This window comes from Antedon bifida, chromosome 8, assembly GCF_963402885.1.
Source record: "Antedon bifida chromosome 8, ecAntBifi1.1, whole genome shotgun sequence".
Taxonomy (NCBI): Eukaryota; Metazoa; Echinodermata; class Crinoidea; order Comatulida; family Antedonidae; genus Antedon; species Antedon bifida.
The window spans coordinates 1,417,991-1,441,169 of record NC_136233.1 but is presented as its reverse complement, the minus strand read 5'-3'; the positions used below and the strand labels follow the sequence as shown (position 1 = coordinate 1,441,169).

Here is a 23,179-nt window from a genome sequence, read left to right as displayed (position 1 = left end):
CCGTGGCATTCTGTAATTTGCCGTGGTGTTTCATTATTAATTTGCCGTGGTGTTTTATTTTTAAGTTGCCCTGGTATTTTTGTTAAATTGCCGCGATGTTTTATTTTTAATTTGCCGTGATGTTTTATTTTTAATTTGCCGTGGCTTTTTTCAAATTGCCGTGGCTTTTTTCAAATTGCCGTGGCTTTTTTCAAATTGCCGTGGCTTTTTTCAAATTGCCGTGGCTTTTTTTGAAAAAATTGCCGTGATATTTTTTGAAAGTTGCCGTGACACTTATGGGCCACCGTACGTTTTATATTATTTAATATAATTATTTTTAATTTGAGATTTCTGTATTGAAATTTGTAATATATTTAATTATCATTGTTTGCTAAAATAACTTTCGCAAAAAATTCTTTTCATGAGAACAAACAAGCCACAACAAAACCACAAAAAAAATTGCATAATTAAAAAAAATGTACATTAAAATATTTTGTACAATTTCAAACTTAAAAAGGCTGTGCTTATTTGTGTTTATGTATTTTGAATCTATAAGTGACTTTATTGACTTTAAGCTTATTGACTTGACGGTTCTTTAAAATACTATTTTTAAAACAGTGACATTAAAATATTTACTCATTATATAACAATCAATTAAACACCAAATACTGTTAACATAACCTAAAAGCTACTCTAAAATGCGTCGCTTCCAGCCAATCAAAACAACACGTCCTCGTCATGACCTCCGACATGGTACTCTCCGTTAACATAGAAAATTGATTCATAAAATCTGTTGACATGATGCGCCTTATACACCTGTAAGCAACGCGGAAATGAGTGGCATTTAGCCAGTCCAGAGCGCAAAAGCTCAACGTATCATGCAAATTACCAAATGCTAGCGGCAGAATAAAAACGGATGTGAGATACGTCATGTTACATTTTGCCATCTTCGCCAATTTCTGGGACTTCATATGCAGACGGTGCGACTTCAAATAAGAGTTGAAAAAAGTGAGTAACTTTGCCTGGAATTAGAAAAGCAAGTAAGCATTTAAAGAGAAGTGTATTGTAACAATGCATTAAATGTATTTATTTGATCTAGCTACTAACACAATCTTCCTCCAAAGAATTTAAGCTCTGTCTACACTATCAACTAGTTGGACAAAAAAAGTTTGATGTGTACTCCAAATATGGTAGTGATATGACATCATCATGTCCATATATGGACACATCACATGTTTTTGTCACACATAGTTTGATATTAGAGAGGTTTCGCAATCTTACGAATACGATAACGAAAACGGATATGTCACGCACACGTATTCGTTTTCGTAAGCCAGTAAAAATCTGTTTCGCATGGCAACGAAATATTGAGGGCGCCGTCCAAAATATGACTGCGGTAAATTTGAGCGAAGCGCGTGTACGTGTTGCTTGGTGCTTGGCTGCCTAGGCCTAGCATAACATCAAAGCCAGTGAGGACTTTAAAAACTGCTATTTATCAAAATTGACCTAGCATTTTAGTAAATTACTTTAGTAAATTACTTTCAATAAATCTATAATTATATTATAATCATGAATCGTTCCGGATTCAAATTCAGAATGTGCAAAATAGATCAAAAACTATACTCGTTTTGTAGTTACGAATATGACTGGTGATATTCGTCAACACGAATACGCTTTACGAATATGAATTGGGGATTAGCTCAAAAGTTTCACAAATGTGTGACGTATCCGTTTTCGTTATCGTATTCGTAAGATTGCGAAACCTCCCTACTGTAGACAGAGCTTTACTCTTTTAACTGTAATAAGTAATAAAGCAACCAGTTGATGGTACTAAACTCACTGAAAACAAAACCCAAAAGTTCAAATTTTCTTTTTCTATACTCACCCATAAACTTTGGATGGTAACGAAAATGCACAAAGGGAAAATAAAATATAAGTCCTGCGATGATGAACAGAAAAGCGTAAAGGTACGCCATCGCTGGCTCATCGATGATTGGAGCAATGATCAAGTATACGGAACATATCAAGATGACGATAGGGATAAAGAGTGGAACCTGCAAGCAAATCAGAAGTATACAGTATACTGCTCTACAATAATGTTTTTACAATCCTTTCAATAAATGGCACTTGTCCCAAGTATAAAGCTCTGTCTACACTATCAAACTAATTTGACAAAAAAATATGGTAGTGATAAGCCTAGATATGGTAGTGGTATGACATCATCATGTCCATATAAGGGCACAAAACATTTTTTTTGTCACATAAGGTTTGATAGTGTAGACAAGGCTTAAATCCCAATGATTACAGTATCTTAAAGCCTGTTTTCCTGTCGACATTATTATTATCGTTAAAAATAATCGGCGATCTTCTACGTAAACATTGAAATGTTAACGATTTACAGGAAAAGGTACTCGCTATCGTTATCATTTCAACTTTTTCGTTTTCAAACGATTGTCGTTGAACTGTTAACGATCAACGACGATAGCATCGAAAAACGTCGACAGGAAAAGAGGCTTTAAAATATACTTTCTACAATACTTATTGCACTATTTGTCTGTGGTAAATACAGAAAATAATGCAAGCATTATGAGGCACTTACTTTGATAGGACGATAAATATCAGGTTCTCTATATCGTAGAACTAGCAGAGCAGACACTGTTCCTCCGTAGAACAACCAAGCAGAAAAACTGAAGTAGTTGACAAGCGACTCAAAGTCCCCTGGTATCAACATGATGATCGCTACCAAAGACTGTTGGCAGAACAATTGAGAAAGCAGTTTAAAATCACATTATAAATGATTTGTATTATTATTATTAATATATCAACACATCAGGCACAGAACAGTAATTCTAAACCGCCCAGTGATATACTGAAATTTAATTAATTAATTTGAAATGATAAGATGAGGAAATCTGCGAGAATGAGAAAAAGTTGCTCCAACCAAGATTTGAACCCGGAACCTTCTGCTTGATATGCAGATGTCCTAACCATTAGACCACTGGGGGCTTTCATGGTATTGGATAGCGACTCTTTAACACTCTCGGCGTGGTACGGTGGAACAGCATTAGTCCTTTAATTGTACGCACACGAGAGATCAAATTGATACGCCCTCATCTTTTCAGTATTATTATACACTTTGTCTATATTGTGCTCTAATCTTACCGTAAATACGAGAGCAGGAAAAGGTGTATATCGTTTGACATGTACCATGGAGATGACCTCAACCATGTGACCTTCACGTGCTGCTACGTATGCCAATCTATAGCAACCAATTAGAAACATTGTTAATATTGAAAGTAAAGCGTTTCTACCCAGGATCTCATCACATTAAGGTTTTTAAAGACATTTTAGGAGAGTTTTTGGTTTTCAGGAGAAAATCTTTTTACAATGTCAGTAAAGAGATAAAAGATGAATAAATATGAATGTAAAAGGTGAAAAGATTGTGAACAAATTAAAAATAAGAAATCAATTTGTAAGAATAAATATGTGAAATATACTGTGTGTAAAATAAAACGATATATATATATATGATTATTACATCAAGTTAAAAAAACACAACATAGAACAAAAAAAGTTAAAATGTGTTAATTGTATTAACAAACAGCACAGTAATGATGTGATAATGTTAGTTTTGTTAGAATCAAGAAAAAAAAACCAGAAATGTAAAATTTACAAATTCTACACAAAAGAATTGTGAATGTCTCCCTCTTGTGACAAGTTAGTGCAACAAACTTTTTTATACATATTTAAAACATAGTTATCTCTATGTTTAAAATGACTTGGTTTCTACAGTAAATTTTAAACTACTATTAATATAAAATTTTAAAGAATATTGTTAGCTTGCTTCTGTCAAAATAGAAAAGAAAGAAAGAGTAAAGATAATTAATAAATGTTGAAACTAGAATATTCAGAAATCTAAAAATAGACCATGACAAAAGCTATAGAATACACAAAAGTATGTTAAAATTTACAACTATTTCTATCACAGGTCAAGGGTCAACCACAAATGACTGAATGCTGTTTTTGTTTACCTTCCTGACGTGAACAACGAACCATTTGTTGCACCAAAAGTGGAACAACAAACAAAAAATGGGATGATCCAAGCCATAGGGCCAAGCGTGCGGTCCGCAAACGTCTGTGGGTGATATGATGTATGTAAACGTATAAATGGTAGCGTTATTTTCATTCACATATAGCAGTATAACAAATCATGAAACATGCAAATGATGTTCATTTGATGGCTAATGTCACACCAATTTTGGTTCTAATACTCACCAGCTAACATACTTAGTAATTGTACACATTTCACTGATATTACTAATTTTACAATTTTTCCACAAAAGGTCAGATTTATGAAATTTTAAAGAATTTCAAATCGAATGGTCAGGTATTGTTGGCAGGTCAGGTATTGTTGGCAGGTCAGGTATTGTTGGCAGGTCAGGTATTGTTGGCAGGTCAGGTATTATATAGACCAATTTTGATGAGACATTAGCAAGTAAAGTTGCCTAAATTAGTTCAGCTCTCAGCTAACACAAAAATGAAAGCACTGTTGCATTTTCCTTGTAACTAAAAATGCTAACTTAAAATCGCTAAATGTTATGGTACAGTACAAACATAAATCGCAATAAGTTTAAATGGAAAAAAAAAGCTGAAAAAAAAATAATAAAAAATCACTGAAAAAATATACAAAATTTAAATGTCATTACTGCAGCTACTGAGGTACTGAAAGTATGGTTTTCACAATCCTGCAATGCATATGTAAACGTAAAACTTAATATCAATGATTTTACAAATAAGGATATATGTTCAAAGCACTAAATGTTTTTATTATATTAATGCATTTCTGTTGCTATGGCAAACAGCATGGTTGCTAAGAGAAACAAGTAAACTATAAACGTGATGTGATATATTCTCATTGATGTATTGGTAATATAGAGCTTTTTCAGAAATGAATTGAACCCAATCGGTATGTAATGTAGGATGGGAGACTTACTGATGTGCCACACTCCAATTGAATGTGCAAACACAAACCATGCATTAAGCAAGGTACTATGTATGCTATGAAGATAAAATAGTATGTATGTATGTTAGTATGAAAGGCAAAGTGAAGAAAATAATGAAAGAAAGAACAAAAGAAATGCTTTTAAGCAAATGACAAAGCCTACACTTTCTACTGAATGGTGGTAAGTTATTCAAATTTAAATTTGAATTGGGAAAAACACATATTTTTTCATTGGTCAACATGCTTGTGCTGCGGCTACATCCTTGCGTTGCGTCTCTAGTGGGAACCAAGCTTTATGGTTGACACTAAAACTATTAGGATTTTAAACCATTCAAAGACGTCAACCAACGACAGTGGGACATACAGTCAGGGTCTATGGGAAAAACCAATGTCTCAACCTTTGTAAACTTGATTATTATTTATCACTTACTTTATCTATCATGGGCCAGATAATCTTTTATTTATTTATTACCATAGTTAATAAGAGCCAGTGAAGGAATTGATAATTAAGGGCCCTTGTTAAAACATACAAATACAAACAATTCAAATATTAAAACCACCAAAGATTGTGTAGGCATTGTCTTTTGTTAATATTGTTAATATGCAGTGACTTATTATACCTTCCAGATGTAAATAGAGAACCATTGCAGGCACCAAAGGTAGAACAGCATACAAATATTGGCATTATCCAAGCCATTGGCCCTAGCGTACGTTGACTGAACGTCTACAAATAGCGCATAGATAATATATATATATATATAAAGCAGTGAAGATGTATTGTCTTTACATTGCTGTAATAAAGTGTGGCCAACTTTTTTATGGCTATTCTGTATTAGAGATAGAAAAGAGTGGCAACTCCCAAGACAGTTGGTCAAGTCCCATCCTTAAGACAGTTGGCCATTGTGTAGAATGGTCAACTCCCATCCTTCAGACAGTTGGCCATTCTGTAGAAAGTGGTCAAGTTCCATCCTTTGTGAATTTAAAAATAACAAATGTATATCAATTAATTTTAGGCTCTTATTAGGAGCAAAGAAATCAAATGAAACAATTAAATCTTATTCTTATTTTATATTCATAATATTTTTTAATGATTAATGAATAATTTTAAATAAAGACAATACATTTTTTAAATTCTAAAAAAAAGAATGAAGTGTTTACTACAAGCAGCATTCTAATAAAATTGTTAAAAACCTAACATTTACACAATCTATCATTTAAAAAAATCTATTTACAGAAGACTGAGTTACATTGATTTCACAGCTGCTGGATAAACCGGACACTAAATAATTATTCCAAATTTCTATTCATTTTATTTTATCATTATTATCTCCAACAAACTCACGCATTCTTCATATGTTGGAAAATCATTTTTTATTTACAGAATTTCAACATCTATTTTTGTAGAAACAAGGCCGACTTCACACTTTTACAGGAAATCAAGTAAGGCGGTAATTCCACAATGACCTTCACAAGTTTTGACATTAAAAGTTTTTAATGATAAAGCAGAAATCTATGTACGTGCTATTTAAAATTCAATTCAATACCATGATAATTACTTTAAATACATGCATTATAACTTTATATGTATGTATGTAACAAGGAAAACATGCAGTATAAATTAAGCATACATGTCTGTAAATAGGACATTAACTATATCAGATTTGCCCTATATATACTGAATGTTCTCAATGCGTTTTTTAGTCAAAATTTGGATATGTTTCAAACTAAAATGCTGTTAGCCTGTCTGAGTTGTGGTGCGCTTAAGTAATTTACCTTTTATGTACGCTAACAACTGTATTTAAATTTGTAAGGCTTCGACAAACAGGCATGGAAAAAGAGAAGGGAAAGCAACAATTGAAATGATGGAAACTTATACGCAAGTCACTAATACTTTAATCGTGAATAGATATTAATAATTTCTATCGCATACTTTGCAAAAAAAAAGAAAAAAATATGGACACCACGATTATGTATATTTAAAATGTAAAGTACAGTATCTTTTACAAGTGTTTATGTGTAGAAAATCAGTCATGCATATAAAAAAAAACAATTGAAGGTAATTGATACAATTGAAGAAGGATGAAAAGGAAATCAATTTAAATTAATACCACAAAATAAGTCAAATTATTAATTTAAATGGTAGGATAAGCTGGTGCTTTACTAAAACTTTATTATCGTGTATGTTTTTTTTCTTTCTATATTTGTTAGCAGGCTTACTCAAAAAGTTATTGCCCGAGTTTCATAGATTTTAAAGGATGGTTTCATAGCTGTATGGGAACACATCATTAAAGTGTTATAAGCAGCCTTCTAGTTTATACTTGGCTAGTGCTGGCCCATTGGACCAGTACCTCATGAGATGGCCAATTTGAGTCATCATTGGTTTAAACAATCTTGGCTATCTATTAAAGGGAGGGTTTGTGTGGCTTGAGGTGTAATAGATTTTGTTCATGGATTATTCACTGTATAAAGCTCTGTCTACACTATCAAACTAATTTGACAAAAAAAGTGTGATGCGCCCAAATATGGTAGTGATATGCTTAAATATGGTAGTGATATGACATCATCATGTATATGGGCACATCACATTTTCTTGTCGCATAAAGTTTGATAGTGTAGCTTAACAGTGACGTGGCAGACGCCCAGTAGTCATCCATTCATAGAGAAAGTCTACATAACTGATTTGGTATAGTGACTTTCAACATGTTTTTCTATTGGGTAATTTTTTTTATTAACAAGCTGTCATTGGGTAACCTAAAAACAGTGTATATAAATGCAGTCATGCATTTACAAAAACATGTCCTATATGTAATTATTCCAATCGGAACCAAGACTAATAGGAAATTAAAGAAAATGAATAAAGTAAAAATAACGGTCAATAAATTGCAAAAACATTAATAAATAATTCAAACCATATTTGGACTTCTACTTTGACAAATCACATATGATTGAATTTAGTGATGTGTTTAAATTTAATTTATTTAAAAAAAAGATTTGAATTATATTATGATGATGAGACTATTTTGCTACTATAGGGTCAAAAGATAAGTGTTATTTGATCTTTAAAATATCAAATTCATTTGATATGTGATAAATATTAATACTATAAGTATAAAATTAATAATAAAATATGAAATTAATGACCATAACAATAAGCGTAATAAAAATATTATTTAAATTAATTATTAGTCATATAACTAACAAATAAAGACTTTCACAAAATTTCACAAAAAAATAGAATATTAAATATATTAAACAAAATACAATAAATAATATAGTATTAATAGAAATATACAAATGTTACATACCACAGCGACTGCTCCAGAGGCCAAGAGCTCATCAGGTGACATCACTGTAAAGTATGATATGTTGACCAATAGGTATAGAATGGTCACTAACGGTATACCAATCATGATGGCACGAGGAAGATTTCTAGAAAAAGAGGAGTTTCATAGGAAAACCAAAACATGAATCAATGTTAAACAATGTCTCGCACATACATATTCTTTAGAATTGGACTATTGATCGTGAGGTCGTGGGTTCGAAGCCAATGCTCATCGCATTGCTTGCATCCGTAGGCCAGTGTACAAATGGGTACCTTGTAATTTTGCGCAGATTACTACAGTAGCTGCATTATGGAAGTATGTTTTCATACCGGTTTGATCAAAGAATGAACGTGGTATTAAATGTACAGCGCTTGGAGGTTTCACAACATTAGGCACTTTATAAATCCAGGGTATTATTATTAGGGCATTGCTATGCACTATAGCAGTGCAATGCTATAGTGTAATAGTGCATGACATTAGTAAACTTACGTATGAGGCTTAATAAGCTCTTCAGTAATGTAGTTCAGTTGATTCCTATGTAAAATTACAACAAAATTATTTATTATTACTTAATAACTTTACAAAGCCACAGGATTTTGAATAGAGCATAAGCTCACTTATCCATCATATTGAGAGAAGTTTAGGGGGAGGTGGGGCAGGTAAGATGGACATACAATACATTATACCGGATGTCAACATTTACTGGTTTGATCTAATAAGTAAACGGCTGAATTTGTTAAGGACCACCTCACGATAATACAATTATAGCATTTTGAATATGGAGTAGATATGGCTTTAGCAAGGGTCAACATCTAGCTTCGTATCCAATATTATACCGAATGTCAACATTTAGTGGTTTGACCTACAGTAGTAAGAACTTAAATTAAAGAAATTTTTGAATATGGAAAAGATGGGGGTCAGGGGTCAACATCTAGCTTGTTCATATCCATGTAAACTGTTGAATTTGTTAGATTAGGAAATACTATTTATTTAGTTTACTATTATCAGTCTTATCAATTTACCAGCCATCATATGCCCAAAGTCCTTGATAAAAAGCCACACCGTAGGCAAACAGATCAGTTGCAGAGCCATCGAATGACACTGACAATTTTAAGTACTGTGTATTTCCTAAAAAAAAAAAAGAATTGTAATACTGTAATTTATTTAAAAACATATTGATAGAGAATAAAAACATATCAGGTATAGATGTAGCACCTGTTTTACATATGGTCCTTTTTTTAGAAAATAAAAGGCTAAACACATGCATAAAAACTCTTTAAAACTTGCTAAAACAGTAAAATAACAATACAAAAACAAAAATATATAATTTATTAACAATAAATTGAAGTGTATTTAACTTAGTGATCTGCTAGTTAACTTAGTGATCTGATACTTAACTTAGTGATCTGCTAGTTAACTTAGTGATCTGCTAGTTAACTTAGTGATCTGATACTTAACTTAGTGATCTGTTAGTTAACTTAGTGATCTTCTAGTTAACTTAGTGATCTGCTAGTTAACCTAGTGATCTGCTAGTTAACCTAGTGATCTGCTAGTTAACTTAGTGGTCTGCTAGTTAACTTAGTGATCTGCTAGTTAACTTAGTGGTCTGCTAGTTAACTTAGTGGTCTGGTAGTTAACTTAGTGATCTGCTAGTTAACTTAGTGGTCTGCTAGTTAACTTAGTGATCTACTAGTTAACTTTAGTGATCTACTAGTTAACTTAATTATCTGTTAGTTAACTTAGTGATCTGCTAGTTAACTTAGTGATCTGCTAGTTAACTTAGTGATCTGCTAGTTAATAGCATTAGGTTACTGTAGTTACAGAATAAGTTACCGAAGGCTACAATCAGTATTCCTAGGTTCACCTATTTTTTAATTATTTTCAATATATCCGTATTTCGTTTTAAAAAACAAAATTGTCCTACCCTTTTCTTTACCCTGGACATATGTCATACATTTCAAATTAAATTCTATAAGGGTTTTGTATTCACAAATGAAACAATCTTTATAAATAGCAAGCAAAAACCACAATATCAATAAATGGTTCAATTCCAGGGACCTATTAAATTGTCAAATTTCTGTCATGGAAGGTAACATATTATATCTTGTCACCAAGAACCAGCAAATGACAGCACTTCCGTTGTTCAACTCCTTGGGGACAAATATTGTAATCAAATCTGGCTATAAATAAGCTAACTTTTTGGGAGTGTGCTTATACAGTGGAGCACAACAATAATAATCTATATTTTGGGCTTATATCGAACATTATATGTAAAGCTGTTGCAAGGAAAGGAATGAAACCACTATGTAATAGCTTTCCATGTGTGGACTGACAGAAGTTACTTTCTTATAAGATATAAAGTAAAATTAAATTATAAAACAAATTTACCTTGACATATTTTAACAAATCCTACCAAGATGATGATAACTAATGCCAAGAGTTTGGCAGCTGTAAAGAAGTTCTGAACAGATGTGGCCCATTTCACACTGGCGCAGTTCACAAAAACAATCATTACTGAAAATAAAGAAGTAAAGTTTACGGTTAAAATATTACAAGTTTAAATTGTCGATTAAACATCATAGCTAAATGTTAATAATGTCAATGTACTGTATTAACATTTAGCTAAGTTACATGTTCTTAGGTTCATTCTCTCTAATAATTATTATCATCATCTTTTTTCCTTCCGTTTCTCCTAAACCTTCATGCAGTTATCTTTATCATTAGGTAATTTATGTGACCCACAATTTTATCAATATCTTAGTTCTGTTTTTTTTTTTAAATTAGTCATTTAAATTAACTAAAATAAAATGTCATCCAGGTAGAACCTGCTTTTTGAATTGATGATGTACGTGAGCAACATAACAATTTGTTATATGGCCTCATCACAATCTTCAATGTAATAAAAAAATCATCCTCTTTGTTGTCGTCATTGTCATAATTCAATTCAATATTAAAAATATAAGCGGCATTGCAGAAAAATATGAATTGCGCCAAAATATATAAAAAGTATAACAAAATATAAAATTCCATTTAAATTCAATAATACAATAATGTTTTTATTTTTGATAAATGCAATGTGGTGAACAAATGGTGCATACTTACGTATACAGAGGGCGGCAAACAACTTAACTGCCAAAGTTGGGGGTTCACAATCATCAGGAAAAAATGGATCAGCAATGTACGCGCCGAAGCTGAGAGCAATGGCGGCGACGGATGAAGGTTTCAATACCATGATTGATGTCCATGAAAACAAGTAAGCAGGGATCGGCCCGAGTGTCTCGTATAGGTATACGTACTCGCCACCGGACTTTGTTATGATAGTTCCCAGTTCAGCGTAACATAACGCACCTAATTATAAATGGATGAATGGTATGAAAATGAAATATATGAGTACAAAATGTAGCTGAAATTGTTGATTTTACTTCAATCCCTACAGTGAATAAAAATGCTTAATGTAAGCACAAAAAATGATTCACACCCCCTTTGTTCTGGTCCACGATTATTGTCTGTAATTTGACAAGTCAGGTTTTTTTACCAACAATTTCTAAAAGTAGACGCTGGCTTTATGCTAGGTTTTAGGAGAGTTTTTAGAAGAATTCACTGTTTTAAATGAGCTGAAGACAATGAAAGAATGTGATGGCTGACAACACACTGTTTTACCATGTTTGATAGTGAGTATGTAGACAATGGTATTCCATGGATAAGGTACAGTATAAAGCTTGGTTCACACTAGGACGTAAACGCAATGCAAGCTTATTGACCAATACTGTTTGAATAACCCACCGCTTGTGATTGGTCAAATCACTTATGTTTTGCTTACGTCGCTGCGTTGCGTAGCTAGTGGGAACCAAGCTTTAGATGATACTACTGCATAAACCATTTAACTCACTGATACAAACAGATCCCAAGAGTTTAATACACAGTGCGGGTGGTGGACATTCATCAGTGAAGAAAGGCTGCGCCACGTAACTGGCGAAGGACAGACTGATGATGGCGACAGACGAGGGTTTAAGGATGAGCATTGATACCCATCCGAATAAAAAAGCCCACACATCGTGGAATGTGTATCTAAGGTATGTGTATTCGCCGCCTGACTTGGGGATCATTGTTCCAAGTTCTGCGTAACATAGTGCTCCTAATGGCAGAGAAAAAGGAATAAGTATCTAAAGCTTCTTCTACATAGCAAAGAAATTATTTTAATTAATATTTAAATCTTCTTCTCTACATAGCAAGGAAAAAAATATTATTTTTAATTAATATCTAAAGCTTCTTTTTCATAGCAAAGAAAAGAAATTATTATACAGTAATATTATATATTGGAAGTGTGTATTGTAGGTAAAAATATAAAATGTAAAAAAAAATTAATAAAAAATGAAAATTAATAATTAAACATTACACATGTGTTGTTCTCCAAAACATGAAAACTAATGAATAATATTAGTATACAATCAAACTTTGAATAGGCCATTTTGTAGTTTTAATAAAAATGATTACATTTATAAACATGTTTACATTTAATAAGTAATCCGGCATCTCCCAGCCAACCAGCTTCTGGTTGAGTGATTTTTCTTGTAGATTACAATTTTATCAGGTAAATCATTTTTTGCAGATTCATTTTTTTGCTGTCAAAGTGAATCTATATGGGACAAAACCTATTCCTGTTCCTATCTTTACATAAATCTAATTTGTTTGCAGCATATACTGTAACTGAATGGACACACTTTTCTACTTTAGGCGTCTCGGAAGATCATGCCGCATCGGAACTGGTATATACCAGTTTTGACTAAAGTCATTTCCCCCCACATTTCCCATAATAAATTAATGTTGTCATCAAATGATTGATTATGTGTTTTTTTTCTTCCAAATATAAAATACATAAAGTATTAAATTCTAACCCTGTTTTGAAATCAGTCTTATATTATAAATATCAGTCTTATATTATAAATATCAGTCTTATATTATAAATATCAGTCTTATATTATAAATATCAGTCTTATATTATAAATATCAGTCTTATATTATAAATATCAGTCTTATATTATAAATATCAGTCTTATATTATAAATATCAGTCTTATATTATAAATATCAGTCTTATATTATAAATATCAGTCTTATATTATAAATATCAGTCTATACAGGTATATTACAAATCGATTAAAAATGATTATTGCATAAAAAAAAGAAAATTCTTAGTATAAAATGATTATACTAGACATTGTAATGAGCCGAAATATTAAGGAAAAAATTAAATTCTGTGTGAAGATGTTATAATACAGTTTTGTATACAAACAAAACAACTGATCTAATTATGAATATCTACCGAAACACTATACTATACACACCTGGTGGTAGTGAATTAGGCCTACACCATGCTGCCATTTATGAGAGCTGTCTATGACATTCCAATAAGGTAATCTAGCTATGTTTTGCTATGCTATTTTGTAACTCGTTCAACTTCATTTAATTAATTTATACACTTTGTACTTCTTTTTAAATAAACTACAAAAAAAACCTGAAGGTAAAGCTGAATTAAATGTCATACATGGAAATGATGTTTGTATAATGCATAGCTTACCAAACATTGATATTATACCACACAACAACCAGATGATCAAACTCATTCCAACACTCTCCGTCTGTTGTAGTACGCCCTTCGGTGAAACAAAGATCCCAGAGCCGATCATGGTACCGACGATGAGAGCGATACCGCTCACAAGGCTTACTTGACGTTTAAGTCCGACCTCTTCACCGGGGTCATCTTCTAACGCCAATTTACTCTTGTCTATTCCATTTTCTTCTTTGTGCGGAATTTCTCGTTCCCGTAATTCCGCCATTCATAAACAAAACCGTCCTAACAATTCTGAGGAAAACAAATGTATAATTTACATGTGTAACGACCACAAACCTAACCTTAGTGTTTAATTCGCCATGCAAACCTTTAAACCTTTATTCTGTGGCAAACTCATTGTAAGGGTACAATAATAAAGACCTATTAATCATTAATTAATATTTAATAACATTATATATTGGTTGTCCAGCAGTTAGCAGCTACTGTCCAATTCTTCAACCCATACTATACCAGTAATCTATGCTGATAATGTTATATATGGTATCTAGGTTATTATCAATGTTGTTGCAAAGTATTATATTCTAAACAAATAATAGAAACTTCGTACCCGGCACTACCCATCAATAACATTGATAGCAGTAGTAAATGATCACGATAATATTAGTGATTTGATGGTAGACAGTAAACCAAGTGTAACCTTATCTAAAGTTAATCAACTATTAAATGAATATTAATCATTGCTGGGTTTTACGAGAATAGTTAGTAAAGTGTGGATTACATTTGTCAAGTATACCAATCAGGAGCTAAACAATTAAAAGTGCTTAGTGTGAGATATATTCATAGCAGCATCCCTGAATGACTTTTATACTTGGTATTGGAATATATTAATAGATAATTAAGAAAAACGAAGATTTAACATATGTTACGGACATGTACAGTATGCATGGGTCTGAAAAAAATCTATGAGGCTTTGAATTCATAATAGCATCCCTGAATGAATTTTATACTTGGTACAGGAATACATTAATAAATAAACTAAGAAACAAGAAAAGAGTTTATGATTTAACATGTTACGGACATAGTTAGTATGTCGCGTAGGTCTGAAACAATGTACCTGGCTTTGAAACTGTGCAATACTTAAAGCTCTGTCTACACTATCAAACATTATGTGAAAAAAAAATGTGATGATATATGTTCACGATGATGTCATATCCCCACCGCATTTGGGCACATCACACTTTTTTTTGTCAAACTAATTTGATAGTGTAGACAGAGCTTTAAACACAGACGAGTAATTAAATTGAGAAATATTTTACATTTTGTTCCGTTTTCTGAATAATGGAGATACAAAACTGCCTTCATGATCAAAACATTATTTTGAAACTAAGCTGATCAATGAATACTGAACAATAATACTATTGTTGTAATACCAATAGGACAACATGTAACCCAGACAAGAATCAAACATTGTGGTATACTGTACTACTACCCGTTATTCAACATTAAATTAGTATAACAAAAGCTGAAAAATAATATACTCCCTTGATTGTAAGTAAGCTGAACCAGTATATATTAATGGATATTATACCTAAACATATTGTTGTAAACGCAGTAGCCTGAAGCAAATAGTCACATGTGAATCACAAAAAATAAAACCACAAAAAAGAACAAAATGTTTTGTGGCAACTAACCTGAATAGTTACAAATAACAAGTTGGTGAACTGACCTTAAAATAAATTAGCACAAAAGTAGCAATTCCTCACAATCTCTGTGCGCCGGTGGAAGAAAAATAAACCGACTACTAACTTTACAAGTAAAAAGATTTAAATTATCAGACCATAGGTCTGTATAAGTCAATATTTGTACAGGTCATCGACGTCAAACAATACAAACAGTTTTATGAAAAAGATACCAAAGAAAGTTTACCATTACAAAGACTTGAAAAGTAACTGACCAATCAAAACGTCTGCCTCTAATCCTGAGACACTTGAGCGCCCGTAAGAGCCATTGAACACAACAATGATTGTTCCACTGTTTCCCTGCTACCATTGTAAAAAGACTTATATTATATATGTCCAGGTCTCTTATGTTTAAGCCTAGTAGCTATGTTTGCATAAGGTTCTTAAGTTTATATAAGAGAGAATTGAATGTGAAACAAACAACTACTGGGTTAGAGAAGGTTTTAATGAAATCGCGTGACAGTTTTAGTTTTCAATACAGGGCTTCGATTCATCCTGAATTTTGTGAAATTTCATACTTTTACTAAACACTTTAAAGGCAACTGTAAACACTGAATAAATACATATTATTTAAATATTACAACTCTGAATTTTAAATTGATTTTGTGGTAAATATTTTGTAAAAAGTACACTACACAATTTTGAAATAGAAAACGTCAAATTATTCTACTGCAGTTACTGCAGTATTACATTCTGTATGTTCTTTAAACCTGTTTATATTAATTATTGCTTAGTCGTATATTTTTGCAGTAAAAAATGTAATTACTGCAGTAATCACCATGTCTGAACCGGTAGCAAACGTTAGGGCCTATAAAACAATATTATTTTTAGGTCATCTGTAGTTAGTTTCCATTTTATCATTTTATTGTTCAATTTAAGGTCAATAAATAGATTATTTAAATTGAAACAACATCAGAAGGGGGAGTATCCTACTTGAAGGTGCAAAGGTTGATAGATAGTACTGGAGTAACTAAATCTTGACAACTGTAACATCCACAAAAATAAAAAATATACAGTAAGAATGGAGGGAAAGAATAATACTTATAATATTTCTTTATTCCATGTTGTAGGTAACAATACTAACTTGAGGCCAATTAGAAAAACAGTTATTTAAATCAACATTTGTCACAAAGATAAAACCTTTTGTATGAATTGAACCAAAGACCGTACAATTGCAAGCAAACTATTAAAAAACCGGGCCACAGTGTCATTTTAATTACACATTAATTATGTATTCTAAAAATTAAAAAAAATCTGTATGAAAATATGAAGTTGAACACAATCTGTCACACTTACTTTTCTATTAATGCTTCCTATATTATATTCCCTGGATAGTAATAATTTGGCAGATAGATAGCTACAACCAGACCTGTCAACACAGCAGCAGTGCTACACACATGCAAAAAATGTTAACTATGTACAGTAATACTGAATGGACGCTAACTACAAATGAGGGCAGCAAACAAAACTTGACTCTAAAGTGCAAAGGTGAATAGTAGTGCTCAGTTTGAAAAGTAAATTATTTTATCAATCAATCATGGGTTTATTTATTTCAATCGTTCTTGCAGTTAAAAACTGAATTACAACAATCATTACAATTTATGAAAATAGCAAAAATTAGATAAGCATAACATTAATATTAACATCACTATCAATTATATACAACAAACATAAACATTAAAACATTTATTTTACATTACAGAAATTGAAAAAAAAAATTGCCAAATGTAAATTGACACCATCTCCTCACCTACATTTGTACAAGAATAATATAATGGTAAACTACCGTATTGATTATGCGATTATTAGGGACAGCAGCCTGATTAATATTAGATTTGCTAGCTCCTCTAATAATAGTCTGTGAACGGACGACTCCCTAGGCAGAATAGCAATGACGTCTTCATTAGCCTCCATCCTTCTTTGATTTCTTGTCCGTGCCAAATACACCCCAGGCTACAGGGACTTAATCTAAAGCCTTAAAACTCAACTAATCGAACTATACTCAATGATTCTATCTTCTATCAAGATATAACTGTTGAATTCAGGTCTGGTTGATATAATCAACAGAAGCGAGGAAAAGGGTGATTATTGACCAGTACTAAAATGGCAGCGTGTTAATTACAAATAAATGACTTAATGAGTAGTGAGTAAATTAAGAGTCATTAAACACATTGTTAAAAGTTATTGCTGAATGTAAGCTATTTAACATTTAAAACAACATTGATTTCTGTTTAAAATGTTATCGATTTGCGATTCTTCATAATGTACAATAGTTGCTGAAAGTCCTTAAAGTGGCATACTGTATTTTATTGACTTTGAAAAATAAAGCACTCAAACAAATGTTTCTTGGGTAACCTTAGGCTCTGTCTACACTATCAAACTTTATGTGACAAAAAATGTAATGTGCCCATATAAATAGACACGATGGTGTCTATCACTACCATCTTTGGGCATATCACTATCATATTTGGGCATATTATTACTACCATATTTGGGCACATCATACCTTTTTTTGTCAAACTAGTTTGATAATGTAGACAGAGCTTGGATGAAGTATAAATTTCTGGCAAAAAGAGGTTTTGGGTGTACTGTACGTTGAAAAACAACTTTTAAAAGCAAAATTTAGACCATGACATCTACGGAGTGTACAACAGTTAATTACACAGTATCAATGTCTATGAATAGGCCAGGATATATCAAATCAAGTGTCACCTGGTTAGAATCCAACTGTGTTGGTATCTACCATTGACGTATTCATTTATGAGTACAGCATCATCAAACATTCAAATGGTGTTGAAATGCCTACCACATTATCAACTGTGTTCATTATCAATGGAACATTTTTCTTTCTGTTTATTAATAGATACTTGGACGCACAGTATGTTCAGATTAGTACAAAGTATTTATAACTATAAAATATTACTATTATAACATCCCTATTATAAGTCTAAAAAAGGGCCAATCTGGGAAAAAAAATTAAACACAATTTCTCACTGATATGTGTTATACAGGGATTATATCCACTAAAACAAAAGTTCCAGCTCATCTGGCTGGTACAGTACAGGTACATTGTTTATTGGTATGATGGTTACATTTATGGACCCTATCCACTTCACAGGGCATAAAATGGGGACTCAATTAGGGTACACTTTACAGGGGGTAGAATATGGACCTTCACAGATACATATTTAAGGACCCTATCCACTTTACAGGCAATAGAATAGGGACCATAATAGGGGTACACTGCCTACCCTGTTTACTTTGCAGGGGGTAGAATGGGGACTATTAGGGGTACACTGCCTCCCTGTAGTACTTTGCAAGGGGTAAAATAGGGACTATTAGGGGTACACTGCCTCCCTGTTTAAAGTACTTTGCAGGGGTAGAATGGGGACTCTTAACAGTATACCCAGCATGGTATTGCATTTATTTGTTTCATAACCTTCATTTTATAGTCGTCCATGACAGCAATCCGTAACTCATTGATCGACAACATCAGCAGGATATTAGAATCAGAGCGTGGTATAAATTAACGACCAATTCCAAACTAACATCATCAAAAGAGCAATCTTGTGAACCATGAGTAAATATCCCAATTACAATTCCCTAGCTATCCTCATTGTCTTCATATGTGGGAATATCGACAGTTTAGTAAGATTTCACTATACCATCATAAGTTGTATTGATCAGGCAGGTTTAATTGTTTAAGGATGAATGGCTTATTAGCCTATATATACTACACTGTCATCACACAATTGACGAGTCGCCATTTGATCAATAACATCGTAAAAGGTGACAATTGAGTTTTAATTGAAATTGTTTGCGAGATAATAAATATTAATAAATATTTTTTTTATAATTAACAAATGATTTATTTGGTATCCAAGTACAGCATGTGACTCAAGGTCACTAGCCAGCTGACCCAACTATCTAAATGCCAAATCATGTGCCTTGTTGATGTCACACTTCCAAAGCAACATAATAAACAGTAAACATTACAGGTGATTAAATAATTTATTTGGTCCTGGGCCAAAATAAATGTGTAATTAGGCTTCAAAGCAACATAAATAAATAGTAAACATAAAAAAACATTATATTGCCAATAAGTATTTAAATATTTAAATATAAAACTAGCACATTATTTATTTTTGTAGAGAATAATTCATAATATTAATAATGTACGTTTAATTTGAAAGGAGATGTTATTAAAATCAATAGCACTTTCTTGCAGTAACTATACACCTTGATTAAAGATTCTATTGAAATCTCTAGACTAGGCTTTGAAAAAGCAATACCACACAGACCAGTAGGTTATAGATATCATTAAAATTTGATTTAAATTGCAAGTTTTAAAATAGGGATCATCACAAATTACTCTACTGCAGTTAAGCTCTGTCTACACTATCAAACTAGTCATGATGTGCCCACATATGGTAGTGACATGCCCAAATATGGAAGTGACATGCCCAAATATGATAGTGATATGACATCATCATGTCCATATATGGGCACATCAAATAAAGTTTGATAGTGTAGACGGCTTTAGTTTGCTATATATTTTTACTCCAATAAATGGATTGTATGACTATAGCTAGTTTTAATGTAAAGTTTATGATGAGACAGTCACTGCTATATACATTTAACATGGTCAAAGTTATTGTATCAGTTCAACTGGTTCTTTAAAAATACTCACCATTAAACGGCGACTGAGTCGTCTGCCGTCATCCACGTATTGCGACACGCCTAGTTTGAATACACCTCTGCTTGTCCTTGTCGCCTGAAAAAGAAAAATCAGTCAAACGAGAAGCTAACAAGATTACTAATACTCATGCGAACCATCACTTGACAACTACAGTTTGATAATCTTTTGAATCTGTGCAAGAAAGCTTTTAATTAGTACAAATGCAGAGCAATTATTTGTTGTTAAAGTTGGCGAAAACAACAGTTTGCAATCCAAGGTGATACTTGGAAATTATTTAACAAAATGGGATGTTTCAATTGTAACATATCACATACAGATCTATGTAAAAAAACGGTGGATGAGTTTATAAGGGAGCATGTGAGTTTATAAGGGAACATGTGAGTTTATAAGGGAACATGTGAGTTTATAAGGGAACATGTGAGTTTATAAGGGGACATGTGAGTTTATAGGGGAACATGTGAGTTTATAAGGGAACATGTGAGTTTATAAGGGAACATGTGAGTTTATAAGGGAACATGTGAGTTTATAAGGGGACATGTGAGTTTATAAGGGAACATGTGAGTTTATAAGGGAACATGTGAGTTTATAAGGGAACATGTGAGTTTATAAGGGAACATGTGAGTTTATAAGGGAACAGGTGAGTTTATAAGGAAACATGTGAGTTTATAAGGGAACATGTGAGTTTATAAGGGAACATGTGAGTTTATAAGGGAACATGTGAGTTTATAAGGGAACATGTGAGTTTATAAGGGAACATGTGAGTTTATAAGGGAACATGTGAGTTTATAAGGGAACATGTGAGTTTATAAGGGAACATGTGAGTTTATAAGGAAACATGTGAGTTTATAAGGGAACAGGTGAGTTTATAAGGAAACATGTGAGTTTATAAGGAAACATGTGAGTTTATAGGGGAACATGTGAGTTTATAAGGGAAGAAGTCATGTCATATTCTACTGTCAGTTACTGCAAGTCAATTTGGTTTACCTGTTATTTTACCCTTTTTATGCATTATTTAGCTTTCTTTAAATAACTATACACAAGGTTGCAGCGACTTCCTCATAAACTTCTACAAACTAAAATGTTATCGCAGTAGATTTAAATGTGATTGTATGTTGCTATGGTAATTTGCTTTTTTTGAAAATGTAAACATTTAATTTCCTGAATTTTATAATAAAAATATGAGAGACAAAGCGGTAACCTTCACTTTGTAGTTTTTAACGAACTTGAGATTTAAGAAGCTACTTAAAGTTGCTCACTTTGCTTGTCGGACATATTACATACTAAAAAGAATTATTAATATGTCGAAGGTTATTGATAATAGCTTGACAAATTATGTCAATATTTCTATTTAGAAAGTTTTTCACAATCTACATCGGTCTGATCATGGCTCAAGACGAATTTAGAAGCGTATTTACATCAAATTAAACACTTAATGGTCAAGGATAAAACATTCAGCATTAAACTCTCAGGTTTCAAAGTCTTACTAAAAGCTAATTGATATTAGATGGTCTGAATTTAGCATCTATTAATAAATAAGAACTTACTTAAATAATCAATATTGTAATCATGACCACTGGAAATCTTTATTAACTATCAGTTGGAGATCTAGGATTTTGCAAAAAGGGAGGACTGAGGAAGTGCTGGGCCTACAGTTACAGTTTAATTTATAACCAAAATATGTACAGTAACTAGCATTCAATCCACAGTACTCTGTTGTACAAATTACAGAAACAAATGTTCACAAAACAACGAAATTCCAATCAAAAACAAGAATTCTAAAGACAAAACTGAGCAGGTAAATATAAAAATGTTGACAGCTACAAAGCGCCCTCACACAAACTAGACAAAACGCTGCGCTACAGCACAAAAAGTAGACAAAACACAAAACCAACCTTGCATACATAAAACATAAAGGGAGAGCCTATTATTACAACCTCAATGTAAGTCACATGAATGTAAACATTAGCATAGTAACCATTGTTATGCATCAGCAATACATAGTTACAATATTCAACAAACATTAGTCAAGTCAAGTATACCTGCCAACTTTTTCAGTGGCCAATATGGAGACAAAATAAATTGGAAATTTATAGCACACTGTTTTAATAACTTTTAAACATAGCACACCCTCTAGGCTCTGTGTAATTATTGCAAAATAAAGCGCAGTCTATATGTTTAGTAGATGTCAGAAAGAAAATATTCTTTAGATCAATGGAGATTCACACGTACACATAAATTTGTAATATCTATTTTAGGAAAGATAGAACATGAATAGAAAGTGAAAATAATACATTAGTGCTGTACTCATATACAGTTTATTAATTGTCATTGCTTACAGATATTCGGGATTGTGCTTAAGCTACGGCAGTTCACCACTGGTGGCACATCGTTTTTCTATTCATCTATCATTACAAAATTCTATAATCTTTATTTTAAAGATCAAAAATAACTTTGTTAAAATTATTATCAGTTCTATGGAAGAAAAAAAACATTCACATACACAAAGGAAAGTTGGGTGCGAGTGTTGTGCGAGTGTTTTGCTGTGTCACCGTGCGAATATTTTCTCAATATAGGCCTAGGCCTAGTATTTTATTATTACATCTGAAATTGAAAATGTCCCCCATCATCAACTAACATACCCCTCACACTGACTGAGCACACCAGCAGGCCTAGCCAAGCTAGCCAGGGAGGGGGAATACCTAGCCATGATATTCATTTGTAATTATTGTAATAATTATTAAATTAACATACAATAAAAATGCCGACCTACATCTTAAAATCTGTAACTCCTGCACGCTTAATACGTTTTTTGTAGAACTTAAATTAAGCGGTTTTCCATCGCATCCTACTCTACTGATGATTATAA

At 32.2% G+C, this 23,179-nt stretch overlaps 1 protein-coding gene across 6 annotated transcripts; it reads right to left on the bottom strand.

Annotated features, from left to right (window-relative positions):
* Positions 1 to 155: 155 nt before the first annotated feature.
* LOC144850777 (b(0,+)-type amino acid transporter 1-like) lies at positions 156 to 23,169 on the bottom strand. 6 transcript variants are annotated; one of them, XM_078708212.1, is made up of 13 exons: positions 23,084 to 23,169; positions 20,305 to 20,388; positions 13,882 to 14,166; positions 11,407 to 11,652; positions 10,693 to 10,818; positions 9,327 to 9,432; positions 8,794 to 8,838; positions 8,287 to 8,410; positions 5,602 to 5,705; positions 3,142 to 3,238; positions 2,579 to 2,728; positions 1,865 to 2,033; positions 156 to 1,001 (listed from the first exon to the last, which is right to left on the bottom strand). In XM_078708212.1, the coding sequence occupies exons 3-13, from the start codon at positions 14,138 to 14,140 to the stop codon at positions 913 to 915; spliced, it is 1,515 nt and encodes a 504-aa protein (XP_078564338.1). In that variant the 5' UTR covers positions 14,141 to 14,166; positions 20,305 to 20,388; positions 23,084 to 23,169; the 3' UTR covers positions 156 to 912. The 6 variants fall into 6 exon arrangements, with proteins under 6 accessions (XP_078564338.1, XP_078564333.1, XP_078564335.1 ...); XM_078708207.1 differs by lacking the exon at positions 5,602 to 5,705 and adding an exon at positions 4,011 to 4,114 and having other exon boundaries at positions 157 to 1,001; XM_078708209.1 differs by lacking the exons at positions 5,602 to 5,705; positions 23,084 to 23,169 and adding exons at positions 4,011 to 4,114; positions 21,858 to 21,873 and having other exon boundaries at positions 157 to 1,001.
* Positions 23,170 to 23,179: the final 10 nt, after the last annotated feature.